At 38.7% G+C, this 15,594-nt stretch overlaps 1 protein-coding gene across 1 annotated transcript in view; it reads left to right on the top strand.

Moving 5' to 3' along the window:
- The window catches only part of LOC130906425 (transcriptional regulator ATRX-like), a 60,057-nt gene that overhangs the window by 39,208 nt on the left and 5,255 nt on the right, over positions 1–15,594 (top strand). Inside the window, exons 21-33 of the mRNA XM_057820759.1 lie at positions 776–951; positions 1,032–1,149; positions 3,017–3,153; positions 3,234–3,280; positions 7,017–7,099; positions 7,265–7,382; positions 7,452–7,540; positions 7,600–7,705; positions 9,050–9,227; positions 10,042–10,233; positions 10,359–10,502; positions 12,360–12,431; positions 12,499–12,594. Coding sequence (XP_057676742.1) covers positions 776–951; positions 1,032–1,149; positions 3,017–3,153; positions 3,234–3,280; positions 7,017–7,099; positions 7,265–7,382; positions 7,452–7,540; positions 7,600–7,705; positions 9,050–9,227; positions 10,042–10,233; positions 10,359–10,502; positions 12,360–12,431; positions 12,499–12,594 — 1,556 coding nt within the window. The remainder of the gene's footprint in view (positions 1–775; positions 952–1,031; positions 1,150–3,016; positions 3,154–3,233; positions 3,281–7,016; positions 7,100–7,264; positions 7,383–7,451; positions 7,541–7,599; positions 7,706–9,049; positions 9,228–10,041; positions 10,234–10,358; positions 10,503–12,359; positions 12,432–12,498; positions 12,595–15,594) is intronic.

The raw sequence follows: 15,594 nt of genomic DNA, 5'->3' as shown, positions 1-15,594 counted from the left end.
TCAATCAATGCTTCTCATCTAGACATTTTTTTACCAGGTGTGTGTTTTATAGTGGGCATGGCAGCTTTAAACCACTCATCAATGATTTGGAACACACCTGACTTAAATTGTATGGTAAAAATTGGTTTCGCTTACTCTTTAAATCTTCTTAAGCAGATCTGTCATTGTTTGCATCCTATCTTTATTAAAATATGAAAACCTATAAATGTTTGGGTGGTTTTAGTTAAAGCAGACACTGTTTTTTCATCTGTGTGATTTGGACAGATCAAATCACATTCACATGGTGGTTTTATGCAGAAATGTGAAAAAATCCAAAAGGTCCAGATACTTTTTCATACCACTGTATATGATATTGGATAAAAATACTTGTTTTTGACAATATCTTTATATCGCTGGATTATTTTGTTTAAATTAATTCACCACCATTGACAGTTATAGACATCAAAACCATTTCAATTTGTAAACCTGGCATTTAGTGATGATGTTTCGCTGCCGTTGACGCTGATAGATGTCCAGTCCAATTTGACTTGGAGGCTGCATCCCTGCTAGCCCTCCTGGTTAAAATGGATTTGACGTCTGTCAATGGTAGCTGATGAGTTAATACTTAAAAATAAATAAAAAAATCATATATATTTTTAAAGTAATATTAAGTGCATTAGAGTGATTGAAAACATAAATAGGAGTCAATTAGAGTCCAATGACAATGAAAATGTGGCTACTCTTCACAGTTACGCACATATTGTATTCTCTTTGACTTTGGCTTTACTTTCCGCAGACCACTGCATGGTCAATTTCATCAAGCGCAACCTTCTGGGCTCACTTGGGGAATTCCGAAACCGCTTCGTCAACCCCATCCAGAACGGCCAATGCGCCGACTCCACGCCCAAAGATGTCCGAATCATGAAAAGGCGCGCACATGTCCTCCATGCCATGCTGAGCGGATGTGTTCAAGTAAGGACTTTTTTTTTTTTTTTAATACATCAAAATCAAGTATGGCTGCAGTAATTACCCAAACATCTTTTTTGGATTAGAGAAAAGATTACTCTGAACTGGCTGAGTTTCTGCCTCCCAAGTATGAGTATGTGGTGGCAGTCAGAGTGACACCTCTTCAGGTGACGTTATACCGTCACTATCTGCAGTACGTCAGCAGTAAGTACAAAAAAGGATGTTTCTGAATACGGGACAAATCTGTTTTTTTAAGGGACGGTTGGAAATATTGTCACTGACAAATTTCAAATTGTTACATTTAGAGATGTCCCGGGTCCGATCACGTCATTTTCAAAGTATCGGAATTGGCAAAAAAATATCGGCTATGCCTTTTTTTAACATATATATATATATATATATATATATATATATATATTTAACTTATACTTTTATACTTGATTACAGCTTAAAAATGTATTAATCACAATTAATCGCAATTCAAACCATCTATAAAATATGCCATATTTTTCTGTAAATTATATATATATATTCTGTAAAATAAATTGTTGGAATGGAAAGATAAGACACAAGATGGATATATACATTCAACATACGGTACATAAGGACTGTAGTGGGCATTTCACTCTACTGTCATTTAAATCTGTCTATACTGTCCTCACTCCGAAGCGTCTACTTTTTCCAAAGCTAGATAGCTAGTGAACGACGCCTTAATAATCAGACTTCTTCCTTTTTCATCTGATTTATTATTAAAATGGCCTCAAACCATTGTCCTCTTTAGACCGTGGTAAAACTACAAAAAAAGTACACAAGCATTGCATTAGCAACAACATTAGCTTAGCACGCTATACAGGTTCACTAATCATAAACAAAAAGCGTCTCATACAAAAAATATAACATTTCGCTTACTAACATAATATGTACATTCTTTACAACAACCATACTTACGGACAAATCTTGTCCAAGGATCATATAAGCACAACATTACAACGTAGGTGTCAGCCCGAGACGTCGTGCAGCCATATTGAACTGGCAAGAAAACAATAAACCATGTCGCAAAGCGACCACAAGAGTTCGCTGTTAGACAGCACAAAAAGCCTTGCTGTAAAACTTACCAAAAGGCAGAATACTGTCTGAGCGGGACATGTGCGTTAATTGCGTCAAATATTTTAACGTGATTAATTTAAAAAATTAATTACCGCCCGTTAACGCGATAATTTTGACAGCCCTAATATATATATTATATATGTGTGTATATATATATATATATATATATATATATATATATATATTGTTTTCTAATTGTATTTAACGTTACAGACATAATATGTTACACTCATCCAGAGTCTTATATATATAAGATATATATAGAGCTAAAAGGCAGCGTAAAATGTGTAGAGTGAATTTTGGCAGCCTTTGGAGCCTTTTTTTAATTGGCTAAAGCCTTACAGTCCCTCTCCCTATGATTAGAAATATCGTGGGAAGCAATGTGGGGAAGAAAGGTAGTAATTGATCTTTTTCTTAACACCCTATGTTATTTTCTAACGCAGAGAAGATATATCAATTGGTACCACTACGCACAGTTATGGTTGCACTTCCCATCATGCATTTGGGCAGAAGTTAAATGGCTACAGTATCATTTACTGAAAGCTGAACAAGTACACTAGATGGCAATATTTAGTCACAATATACAAAGTCACATTTATCCTTTAAGAATTACAAGTCTTTCTATCCGTGGATTCCTCTCACAGAAAGAATGTTAATAATGTAAATGCCATCTTGAGAAATAATTGTCATAATAAACAAATACAGTACTTATGTACTGTATGTTGAAAGTATATATTCATCCGAGTTTTATTCATTTTTTTCTTAACGCATTGCCAAAATGTATATGATCGGGAAAAATTATCGGGAATGATTGGAATTGAATCGGGAGCAAAAAAAAAAAGCAATCGGATCGGGAAATATCGGGATCAGCAGATACTCAAACTAAAACGATCGGATCGGGAGCAAAAAAACATGATCGGAACAACCCTAGACTTACGTTTAATCGCCACATTTGTTTTTGCAGGTGTGAGTACCGGTATGGGCGCTGCAAAAATTAAGATCGGAGCAAACCTCTTCAAAGATTTCCAGGTTCTCGGTCGGATTTGGAGTCATCCTTGGTGCCTGGAACTCGGTTATAAGGCCCAACAAAAAAAGCTCCAGGTAAAAAAAACAAAAATCACAAAGATGTCAGCATTTTTGGATGAAATGTGGTTTAAGATTGAAATGTTTTCAACTGCTAGGCACATGGCGGAAAGAAGAAAGCTACTAGAGCTCCAGTTGTGGAAAGGTAATATCAACTGAAGTCACTGTTAAATGCTGTTAAAATAAGGCCCAATGCATATTTTTAGGGCTGTCAAACGATTAAAATTTTTAATCGAGTTAATCACAGCTTAAAAATTAATTAATCGTAATTAATCGCAATTCAAACCATCTACAAAATATGCCATATTTTTCTGTAAATTATTGTAGGAATGGAAAGATAAGACACAAGACGGATGTATACATTCAACATACTGTACATGAGTACTGTATTTGTTTATTATAACAATAAATCAACAAGATGGCAGTAACATTATTAACATTCTGTTAAAGCGATCCATGGATAGAAAGACTTGTAGTCCTTAAAAGATAAATGTGAGTACAAGTTATAGATATTTTATATTAAAATGGTAAATGGTGTTATACTTATATAGCGCTTTTCCACCTTTCAAGGCGCTCAAAGCGCTTTACACTATCTCGCCATTCACCTACTGGTGACACTCTTAATGTTTTGGTTTTAATAAAATTTGTAAAATTTTCAATCAAAAAATAAACTAGTAGCTCGCCATTGTTGATGTCAATAATTACACAATTCTCATGGTGCTTAAACCCATAAAATCAGTCGCACCAAAACGCCAGCAGAGGGAGACAAAAAACACAAGTAACAAGTGGCCATGACACTGCTGTCATTTTAATCTCTTTGAACGGGGCATGTGCGTTAATTGCGTCAAATATTTTAACGTGATTAATTTTAAAAAATTAATTACCGCCTGTCAATGGGATAATTTTGACAGCCCTAATATTTTTGTATATCGGTTTGAGTGCATCTAGTGGCAACCTGTTAGGAAACACAACATTCACATCACGTAATAAGACTGTCATTAATAAGACTGTCATAATTATGACATGACACTGTCATGGGCATTAATAAATGCTTATGACAGATGTCATTAACTCATTCACTTCCAGCTATTTTAACCAGAGCTAGGCCCTTCGCTCCCGGCCGTTTTATTGGATTGACTGATTTTGCAAGGCCCACAGAAAATTCTGTTCTATTGCTATATAAACATGGAACCCGCCAAAAGAAAGATCAGACTCTCTTCTTTCATCAGAAAAAAAGTAAGTTCATATCTTTTTCCATTCTTTAGAAATCAGCATTAGAAAATAGCTTAGTTTGAGCAATTTTCCAATTTCTGATGAAAAAACGGAAAAAATGAGCTTTTTCTAAACACATTTCAAACATAACTTTGACTTTAACACAGCTATTTTTTCCTTTAGTTACATCCCAAACATCTGAATAATGTTGTCGTACTACAAAGTAATAAAGAACAAGACAAATAGAGCTTTTGATAGCAAAGTAACAATTTATTTACACTTGACTAACTGAGAGATGACGCTGTTGTCGCCGCGTCAGCCGGGTAAACTTTTCCCTCATCGTTGCCTGTCTCATTAAGATGGATTTTTTGGAGTCTCTGTGGGGTCTGCTCGGCGAGCCCGCTGCACTGGTGGTCCCAGTTGTTCTGCTCCGTCGTCCAGCGCCTGGCATCCCGGGCGTCCTCTCGGTTGTTCTGCTCGGTCGTCTGCCGCCTGGCATCATACCGCCAGCGCTCCGACTGTGCTGTCCGTCCATTCGTTGCTGTTGAATCGGGTTGCGGGTCTTACCAAATGCACTACTGCCCTCCAGTGGCCAGTTTTATTGCTTTAAAATTGATTTTCAGCTTTGTGCTTGGGAGCTCAGTTGAATCAGGATCCAGAGGTGTCTTTTATGAAAAAAAAAAACATAAAAGACGTATAAATATGTCTCTGGGACACTGAAACAATTAAAATTAGAACGTATGTATACGTTTTTGGGAGCAAATGGATTAGGTGTCATCATTCAGGCAAATTATGTCACTAACTTCATTTGTGTCCAGATTGGATCTTTTACATCACTTCAAAAGTGAGATAATTTTGCTGGATGACACTAAATGACATCTGGTATAAACATTCGTTAATGCTCATGACAGTGTCATGTCATAATTATGATTGTCTTCTGACAGTCTTATATCGTCACTGTCAAATAAAGAGTTGCCAAATACCATAGCAAGCAATTAATGAAACAACTGTTACAGTAACTGAAGAAATAATTAGTACAGAACATGAATTTTGATTGTTATTTACATTTGTAGCGCTGCAATGCATGCTAGGAGGCATGTTGGACGACCACAGTCTTGACAGAAGGTGGTAGCAGAGGTTGACTGTCACCCCCAAAGGGGCAGTGATGGCCAAATGAAGCTTCTTGAAGCAATGAAGCTTTGCAGCCAATTGGTTCAAAGCTTCATGGTGGTTCATTTGGTCTTATGACAGTCTTATGTTGCCGCTGTCAGATAAAGTGTTACAGGTTAATATCTTTTGGTGTAAATATCCCATAATACAGTGAGGACAGCTGCGGCTTATAGTCCAATGCGGCTTATCTATGAACAAATGTCGTTTTCGTGTCAAATTCTATGGGTGACGGCTTATAGTCAGGTGCGCCTTATAGTCCGAAAATTACGGTATTTATTAGTGCTTTCAAATTTATTGCGTTAACAGGCGGTAATTAATTTTTTAAATTAATCACGTTAAAATATTTGACGCAGTTAACGCATGCACGGAATGACCCGCTCATGCATTGCCTCAAACAGATTACAATGACGCACTTGAGAGCTAAGAGGCAAAGAAAGGTGTCTTGTTTTGTGCTTTTTCTTAACAAAGGTATACCACACGCGACGTGCTGGCACTTTGTTTATTAGCACATTCAGCTTCAACATTAACACAGCTTACGGCTCTCGGCAGGGCGTAACTCAAACTCACTCCTGCATCATGTGAGTAAACAGCATTGGCGCCGTGTGCACTTCAGGGTGCCTCGGATAATTCTATATCAGAATATTACAAAAGGCGAGTGGACACAAGCTTTCATTGGACCGCGCCGTTTATTGGGATAAGCTTCGGCAACTCCTTCACAACAAACATAAGTATCATTTAGTGAAACCACAACAAAAATAATCACTCCAAAAAATAATGTTCACCAAAAAAAAAAGGCCTTCAATCTGTATTAATGATGCCCTATTCTCGCACAGTTAAACAACATCGCAAAGAGAACTGGCATTCCCAATCAAAATAGCTATGCAACATACACATAAAACTTACTCAGACTTTGGTCAAACTCTATTCAAACATTTCGTTTAGATCAACAAATACTATGGTTGGCAATATTTAGTCGCAATATACAAACTATCAGAGGTCTTGTACGTTGTGAAGCCAGCACTCAAATGACAGTGAGGTACAATGCATGGACCAGTAAGCAGGGGACAACGGCGTCAGTCAAGGGACAAAAGACACTATTTTGCTTGATTTCTAAGTTAAATTAAAACTCACTGTTGACACCTTGTGGTGTATTTCAATCACTAACAGAAAGGATGTTAATAATGTTAATGCTATCTTGTGGATTTATTGTTATAATAAACAAATACGGTACTTATGTACAGTATGTTGAATGTATAGTAGTATATCCGTCTTGTCTTATCTTTCCATTCCAACAATAATTTACAGAAAAATATGGCATATTTTATAGATGGTTTGAACTGCGATTAATTACGATTAATTAATTTTTAAGCTGTGATTAACTCGATTAATATTTGTAATCGTTTGACAGCCCTAGTATTTATATATATTATATTTTAAATGACTGGAAATACTCACGTTCCCTTTACAGGATTAATGCGTTTTGTTTTCCATTTTTACAGTCCTTTTGCTTTCCTTAGCGGAGGCAGCAACAGCACCACCAGTGATCCAACCACTGCTGCAGAAGCAAATGTTGAAGGACAAGGTACTGAGATTCAGTTCGTGTATTGACTGCTAAAATAAGACTAATAAATATTATCGTCTAAAAGACTAAGACTAAAATTAAAAGGGCTGCCAAAATCAACACTGGAATACACACACTTGGGTTGGCAGTGAATGAGTTCATTTGTGTACTTGCGCCTCACTTTAGGCCAGTCCTGGTTTAAAAACATGCTGTCTCAACACGACGCCGACATCATGGAGCACTCGGGCAAGTTGGTGCTCTTATTCGAGATCCTGAGGATGGCTGAAGCTCTGAACGATAAAGTGTACGAGTCTTTTCTATCCATCCGTCTCAACTCTCTTCCTCGACACCAATCTTTCTTTACTTTTCATAGACTTGTGTTCAGTCAGTCACTGGTCTCATTAGACCTCATAGAGGATTTCCTGGCGGTTTCTCACCGAACAAGAATGGACTCATCCGAAGGTATTGCTGCGTATAAAATTCAACGCACTTTACTTTGATTAAGGCCTTTGTTTGACCAGGAGGAGCATGGATTAAAAACAAGGATTACTACCGTCTGGATGGCTCGACCTCTGCTGCAATGCGGTCCAAATGGGCAGATAGTTTCAATAACTCTGCGAATACGAGGTAAAGAAAAATCTTTACTACAGTGGGGCAAATAAGTATTTAGTCAACCACTAATTGTCCAAGTTCTCCCACTTGAAAATATTAGCGAGGCCTGTATTTCTCAACATGGGTAAACCTCAACCATGAGAGACAGAATGTGGGGGAAAAAAACAGAAAATCACATTGTTTGATTTTTAAACAATTTATTTGCAAATCATGGTGGAAAATAAGTATTTGGCCAATACCAAAAGTTCATCTCAATGCTTTGTTATGTACCCTTTGTTGGCAATAACGGAGGCCAAACGTTTTCTGTAACTCTTCACAAGCTTTACAGATCAGTCGTACTGGTCCATTTGCATAAAAACAGTCCCAAAGCATGATGTTTTCACCCCATGCTTCACAGTGGGTATGGTGTTCTTCGGATGCAATTCAGTATTCTTTCTCCTTCAAACACGAGAACCTGCGTTTCTACCAAAAATGTCTATTTTGGTTTCATCTGACCATAACACATTCTGCCACTCCTCTTCTGGATCATCCAAATGCTCTCTAGCAAACCGCAGACGGGCCTGGACGTGTACTTTGTTCAGCAGGGGGACGCGTCTGGCAGTGCAGGATTTGAGTCCCTGGCGGCGCATTGTTTTACTGATAGTAGCCTTTGTTACTGTGGTCCCAGCTCTCTGTAGGTCATTCACTAGGTCCCCCCGTGTGGTTCTGAGGTTTTTGCTCACCGTTCTTGTTATAATTTGACGCCGCTGGGTGAGATTTTGCATGGAGCTCCAGATCGAGGGAGATTATCAGTGGTCTTGTATGTCTTCGATTTTCTAATAATTGCTCCCACAGCTGATTTCTTTACACCAAGCGTTTTACCTATTGCATATTCAGTCTTCCCAGCCTGGTGCAGGTCTACAATTTTGTCTCTGGTTTTCTTCGACAGCTCTTTGGTCTTGGCCATAGTGGAGTTTGGAGTGTGTTTGACGGAGGTTGTGGACAGGTGTCTTTTTTACCGAAAATCACTTAAAACAGGTGCCATTAATACAGGTAACGAGTGGAGCCTTGTTAGACCTCGTTAGAAGTAGTAAGACCTCTTTGACAGCCAGAAATCTTGCTTGTTTGTAGGTGACCAAATACTTATTTTCCACTCTAATTTGGAAATAAATTGTTTAAAAATCAAACAACATGATTTTCTGTTTTTTTTTCCACGTTCTGTCTCTCATGGTTGAGGTTTACCCATGTTGACAATTACAGGTCTCTCTAATATTTTCAAGTGGGAGAACTTGCACAATTGGTGGTTGACTAAATGCTTATTTGCCCCACTGTATATCAATAATCATGAGACGAATTGAATGTTGTCTTTTTTCCCTTTAGCGGTCGGCTGTTTCTTATCTCAACTAAAGCAGGCTCACTGGGCATCAATTTGGTGGCCGCCAACAGGGTGGTTATCTTTGACGCCTCATGGAATCCTTCCTACGACATTCAGAGCATCTACAGAGTGTACCGCTTTGGCCAGGTCAAGCAAGTGTTCGTGTATCGTTTCTTGGCGCAGGTAAACTCGCTTGGCAGTTAGGATTCCATTTCAACACTGTTATACCAGTATTTTTCTTTCAGATGTACTGTAATAATTTTCTGTATATAAATGAACTTGGGTGTTCAAAAAGTCTTTTTTCAAACTTGAGTCTTGAAAAAGAGGGGGTCGTCTTATAATCAGGGCTGTCTTATATTCGGGCCAATACGGTAGTTTAAAATATTCGAGTGAATAATTTTTCAAGTCTTTTTTTTTTTTCTTCTAAACTAAATAGTAAACATCAATGAATGATTCTAAACTAAAAATGACAGACATTTCGAATTATAAATATAATCCCTGACCTTTTTTTGGCTAGGTTTAAACAAAAGTGGTTGGGCGGTGTCTGTAAACGGGGGTCTCCAGGGTAAAATGGACAAATTAAAAATAGTTCGGGGGCTTATTGCGCCATGAAACGCCTATGGCAGTATATAGATATTGTTCTATCAAACACAAGAGTTATTTTGGCTTAAAATACAGCAGTTTATTTTAAAGAGGGGTGCAAGAGCAGAAACTGTTTTTTCAGCCTTGTCTGTGTTTTCCGCCTTATACCATTTTGTTGCTTAGCAGGCAGGCATAGCACTCTCTGTTGTACTGTATTGGAGCCTACATGGGACAATCGATGGAAATTGTTTGTTTATTAAATTTGTTTGTTGTGTTTTCCGCCTACTTTAGCAGGAGTAGCTGTAGCCCCGCCTAAAATAGGCCTAACGACACCACTGATTACGACCAATAATTTCAGGCAGGCATGGAACATAGAGTTGAAGCCTATTATTGATTGTCTAATATTTGCTTCTAGGGCACTATGGAGGAGAAGATCTACGATCGGCAAGTGACCAAGCAGTCTTTATCTTACCGAGTGGTGGATCAGCAGCAGGTCGAGAGACACTTCACCCTTTCCGAGCTCACGGAACTTTACACGTTTGAGCCGGACTTGCTGGATGAGCCCCTTTCCCGTAAAACCAAGCGGATGAGCGCCGACTCGCCAAAGGTGATTTTTTTTTTTCATCGCTAAAGTGGTTACGCATCATCATTAACATTTAAAAACATAGAAGTCCGATAATAGACATCTGATCCGCTATGAAAGGGGAGGTCAAATGAGTTGAATGTTGTTAGGATTGCGTTCTGGCAATGCTTCTGGAGAAGTGCAAAGACCAGATCGTCAGCTACCACGAGCACACGTCTCTGTTGGACCATAAGCAAGAGGAGGAACTCACCGAGGCGGAACGCAAAGATGCCTGGGACGAATATCAGGCCGAGGTAATGAGCCGTACACCGCCTCCTCTACAGTGCCCTCCATAGTTATTGGCACCCCTGGTTAAGATGTGGTTTTTTTAGCTTCTAATAATTTTTTTTTAATTCAAATAATATGGGACCTTAATGGAAAAAAGAGAAAAATCCAACCTTCAATACAAGTGCATTTATTCATTGGGGAAAAAAATCCCACATAAAGAAATAATTATTTGACATCTACCGTAAATTTCGGACTATAAGCCGCTACTTTTTTCCGTCATTTTGAATCCTGCGGTTTATAGTCCAGTGCGGCTTATTTATTGATTTATATGGGTTAATAGGCAGCACTTTATTTGACAGCGGCATCATAATACTGTCATAAGACTGTAATAATTATGACATGACACTACCATGAATGTTGAATGCTTACGTCATTAAGTGTCATCTGGCAAATTGTGTCACTAACTCCATTTATGTCAATCTTGGATCTTTTACATCCATTCAAAAGGAAAATAATTTGCCAGATAGCACTAAATGACATGTTAAAAGCATTCACTAATGGTCATGACAATGTAATGTCATAATTGTTTTATCTAATGACAGCCTTATGGCGCCACTGTCAAATAAAGTGTTACCTAATACCATAACTAGCAATTAATGAAACAACTGAAAAAGTAACTGAAAAATAATTATCACAGAACATGAATTTTGATTGTTATTTGCATCTGTAGCGGTGCAATGCATGCTAGGAGGCATGTTGGACAACAACAGTGTTGACAGCGGGTGGCAGCAGAGGTTGACTGTCTATCCCAAGGGAGCAGCGATGGCCGAATGAAGCATCTTGAAGCAAGGAAGATTTGCAGCCATTTGGTTCATAGCTTCATGGTGGTTCATTTGGTCTTATGACAGTCGTATGATGCCGCTGTCAATCGAAGTGTAACTGGTTAATATCTTTTGGTGTAAGCATCCCATAATACAGTGAGGACAGCTGCGGCTTATAGTCCAGTGCGTCTTATCTCTGAACAAATGCCCTTTTCATGCCAAATTGGGTGGGTGGCCGCTTATGTTCAGGTGCGCCTTATTGTGCAAAAATTAGGGTAATAATGTGTGTCACAATTATTAGCACCCCTGGTGTTAATACTTGGTATAACCCCCATTTGCCAACTAAACAAAGTTCCAAAGTTGAAGCCTGGGACCGTGTGCTTTGGTCAGATGAGACCAAGATTGAGCTTTTTGGCAACAAACACTAAGTGGGTCTGGCGTGCCACGAAAGATGCGCATGCTGAAAAGCACCTCATACCCACTGTGAAGTATGGGGGTGGGTCAGTGATGCTGTGGGGCTGTTTCGCTTCCAAAGGCCCTGGGAACCTTGTTAGGGTGCATGGCATCATGAATGCTTTGAAATACCAGGACATTTTAAATCAAAATCTGTTGCCCTCTGCCCGAAAGCTGAAGATGGGTCGTCACTGGGTCTTTCAGCAAGACAATGACCCTAAACATATGGCCAAATCTACACAGAAATGGTTCACCAGACACAAAATCAAGCTCCTCCCATGGCCATCTCAGTCCCCAGACCTTGTTTTGTTGGCAAAAGGGGGTTGTACAAAGTATTAACACCAGGGGTGCTAATAATTGTGACACACATTATTTGATGTCAAATATTTTTTTCTTTATGTGGGATTTTTTCCCCCACTGAATGAATGCACTTGTATTGAAGGTTGGATTTTTCTCTTTTTTATCATTAAGGTCCCATATTATTTGAATTAAAAAATATATATATTAGAAGCTAAAAAACACATCTTAACCAAGGGTGCCAATAATTATGGAGGGCACTGTACGTACGCATTTTCCGTGACGATACGCGTATGCGTCTCTCTATATTAGTCCCACACAGCCAGCGCTCCCGTGAAAGTCAAGCTCGACATCTTGAATACGAAGTCAAACGAAGAGCTGATGGTAAATACGCCGCATCTTCCGGCCAGTTTGCATTCAACTCACGTTAACTGAACGCATGTTTTTGCAGCACTTGCTGAACAAAAGCAGAGGCAAATTAGCAGAAGCCTTCCAGTCGGTGCAGATGATGACGTCTTACCCGCTTGAGGAGTACATGCGACATGTGGTAAGAGGAACTCATTTATGATCTGGCCGGCACGAGCAAAAGGACAATAGATGATGTCTATAGGCAGAGTTTGACTTTTTGGGCAGGGGGGGCACAGCATGTTGATGACCCCGAAATGCAATGTCAGCAATAAAATTAATGTACAAGAATATAAATTGACAAAAGGTGTTTTTTGTTTCCCATCATTCTTGAGGGGAATTCTAAATTAGGCAGCTTAGGCAATACTTTTTGCCAAGATTGTCATTAGGGTTGTTCCGATCATGTTTTTTTGCTCCCGATCCGATCTCGATTGTTTTAGTTTGAGTACCGTATTTTTCGGACTACTAGTCGCTCCTGAGTATAAGTCGATCCAGCCATAAAATGCCCAACGAAGAGAAAAAAAACATATACAAGTCGCACCGGAGTATAAGTCGAATTTTTGGGGGGAAATTTACTTGATAAAATCCAACACATAGAACAGACATGGCATCTTGAAAGGCAATTTAATATAAAAATACAATAGAGAACAACATGCTAAATAAATGTACAGTGTACAGTGCATGAACAACGAAATGTGAATATACTGTCCTACGTTACGGCTCGGTCCTGGCTATACAGCGAACTCCCAAAAGACAATGCTGGACGTCCGTATAATTTGCCGAATCAATTTTGGTCCTCGATAGAAAACAGGTTCACATCAACGTAAATAAATGATAATTAGGTACTATTAGTAATAAGTACCAGGTTAGCATGCGTTCGCTATCATTAGCACATCGTTCAAACAACCACACAACTGGCTCTAAGTCTCCGATCGTGGGTGGAAAACACACAACAACAACAGAAAAGATGATACACGCAGGCGTTGCCTCTGTAGAGATGATTTAAAAGCATAAACAATAAAAGTAGGTTCGCAGCCGTCTATTCTCTCTCGCTAACTCGCCTACTCACTCACTCAGAGCTACGCAGCTGTCCGTCGTCTTCTGGCGTGTGAGCACTCTTCTTCACGTAAACAAGTGCGAGTGCGCCCTCACGTGGGCGTGAAAGCACCACAAACTAAATGCATCCATTTCAAGATAAAAAAGTCAATAATCCAATTGAACCAACACTGCCTAAGGCAGAACGCCAACGTGGCCGTAGCTATAAAGAGTTATTCAGATAACTATAGCATAAGAACATGCTAACAACTATACAAAACCATCAGTGTCACTGCAAAACACCAAAATAACAGGTGAAATTATATCATAATGTGTTAATAATTCCACACATAAGTCGCTCCTGAGTATAAATCGCACCCCCAGCCAAAATATGAAAAAAAACCGCGACTTATAGTCTGAAAAATACGGTATCTGCCGATCCCGATATTTCCTGATCCGATTGTTGGTTTTTTTTTGCTCCCGATTCAATTCCAATCATTCCCGATAATTTTTCCCAATCATATATATTTTGGCAATGCATTAAGAAAGAAATGAATAAAACTCGGACGAATATATACATTCAACATACAGTACATAAGTACTGTATTTGTTTATTATGACAATAAATCCTCAAGATAGCATTTAAATTATGAACATTCTTTCTGTGAGAGGGATCCATGGATAGAAAGACTTGTAATTCTTAAAGGACAAATGTGACTTTGTATATTGTGACTAAATATTGTCATCTAGTGTATTTGTTGAGCTTTCAGTAAATGATACTGTAGCCATGCCCAAATGCATGATGGGAAGTGGAACCATGACTGTGCGTAGTGGTACCAATTGATATATCTTCTCTGCATTGGGAAATAACTTAGGGTGTTAAGAAAAAGATCAAGTACTACCTTTCTTCCCCACATTGCTTCCTACGATATTTCTTATTGTTGAGAGAGGGATTGTAAGGCTTTAGCCAGTTAATAAACGGCTTCAAAGGCTGCCAAAATTCTCTCTACTCATTTTACCTTGCCTTTTAGCTCTATGTATACGTGAAACGGTGCCATTTTAGACTGAACACCACAATGCGTGAGTGGGTAGTGCAGCGCATGCGTTAATTGCGTTCAATATTTTAATGTTATTACCGCTTTAACCCAAAACTAAAGACTCTGGATGAGTGTAAGACATTTTGTCTGTAAGGAATTAGAAAATGATTTAATTTAAAAAAAAAAAAAAAAATATATATATATATATATATATATATATATATATATACAGTGCTGCTCGAAAGTTTGTGAACCCCACAGCGATGGTCAGATTTTTTGTAAAAAAAACTAAAATAACCTTATTAAATGTTAAGTTATACCCAAATCCACAATACTGACATTCCAAATAATGGACTGAAACAAAAGAAATAGTTATATTGTCATTCTTTATTTAACAAAAGTGGTTGATTTAAGAAAAACTCAGATATCATGTGTGCAAAAGTATGTGAACCCCTTCAGTTAATAGGATATTGCGCCTCCTTTTGCAGAGATTACCTCAACCAAACGGTTTCTGTAGTGACTAATCAGCCTCTCACATCTACTTTGGGGGATTTTTGCCCATTCTTCCTTGCAGAACGCAGTCAGTTGAGAGAGGTTTGATGGGCGTCTGGCATGAACTGCTCGCTTCAGGTCCCGCCACAGCATTTCAATGGGATTTAGGTCAGGACTTTGACTGGGCCAGTCCAGAACACGAATCTTCTTCTTTTTCAGCCGTTCCTTGGTTGTATTGCTGGAATGCTTTGGATCATTATCATGTTGCATGATCCACCTTCTGCCAAGCTTTAACTTCAAAACAGATGGCGTCAGGTTATGTTCTAGGATTTGACAATATTCCTCAGAATTCATGATTCCCTGGACTATGTGGAGTTGTCCAGGTCCTGAGGATGAAAAGCAAGCCCAGATCTTGACATTCCCACCTCCATGCTTCACTGATGGGAGAAGGTTCTTTTGGTGGTATGCAGTGTTGACTTTTCGCCAGACATGGCGGTTTTGGTTGTGACCAAACAGTTCAATTTTGCACCTACATCAGTTGATGAAAACTCTTTTTAATTTAGTCTCGACAACACAAC

This window comes from Corythoichthys intestinalis, chromosome 18 (assembly GCF_030265065.1).
Source record: "Corythoichthys intestinalis isolate RoL2023-P3 chromosome 18, ASM3026506v1, whole genome shotgun sequence".
NCBI lineage: Eukaryota > Metazoa > Chordata > Actinopteri > Syngnathiformes > Syngnathidae > Corythoichthys > Corythoichthys intestinalis.
The sequence above is the reverse complement of the archived record's forward strand: the minus strand, read 5'-3'. Positions and strand labels throughout refer to the sequence as shown.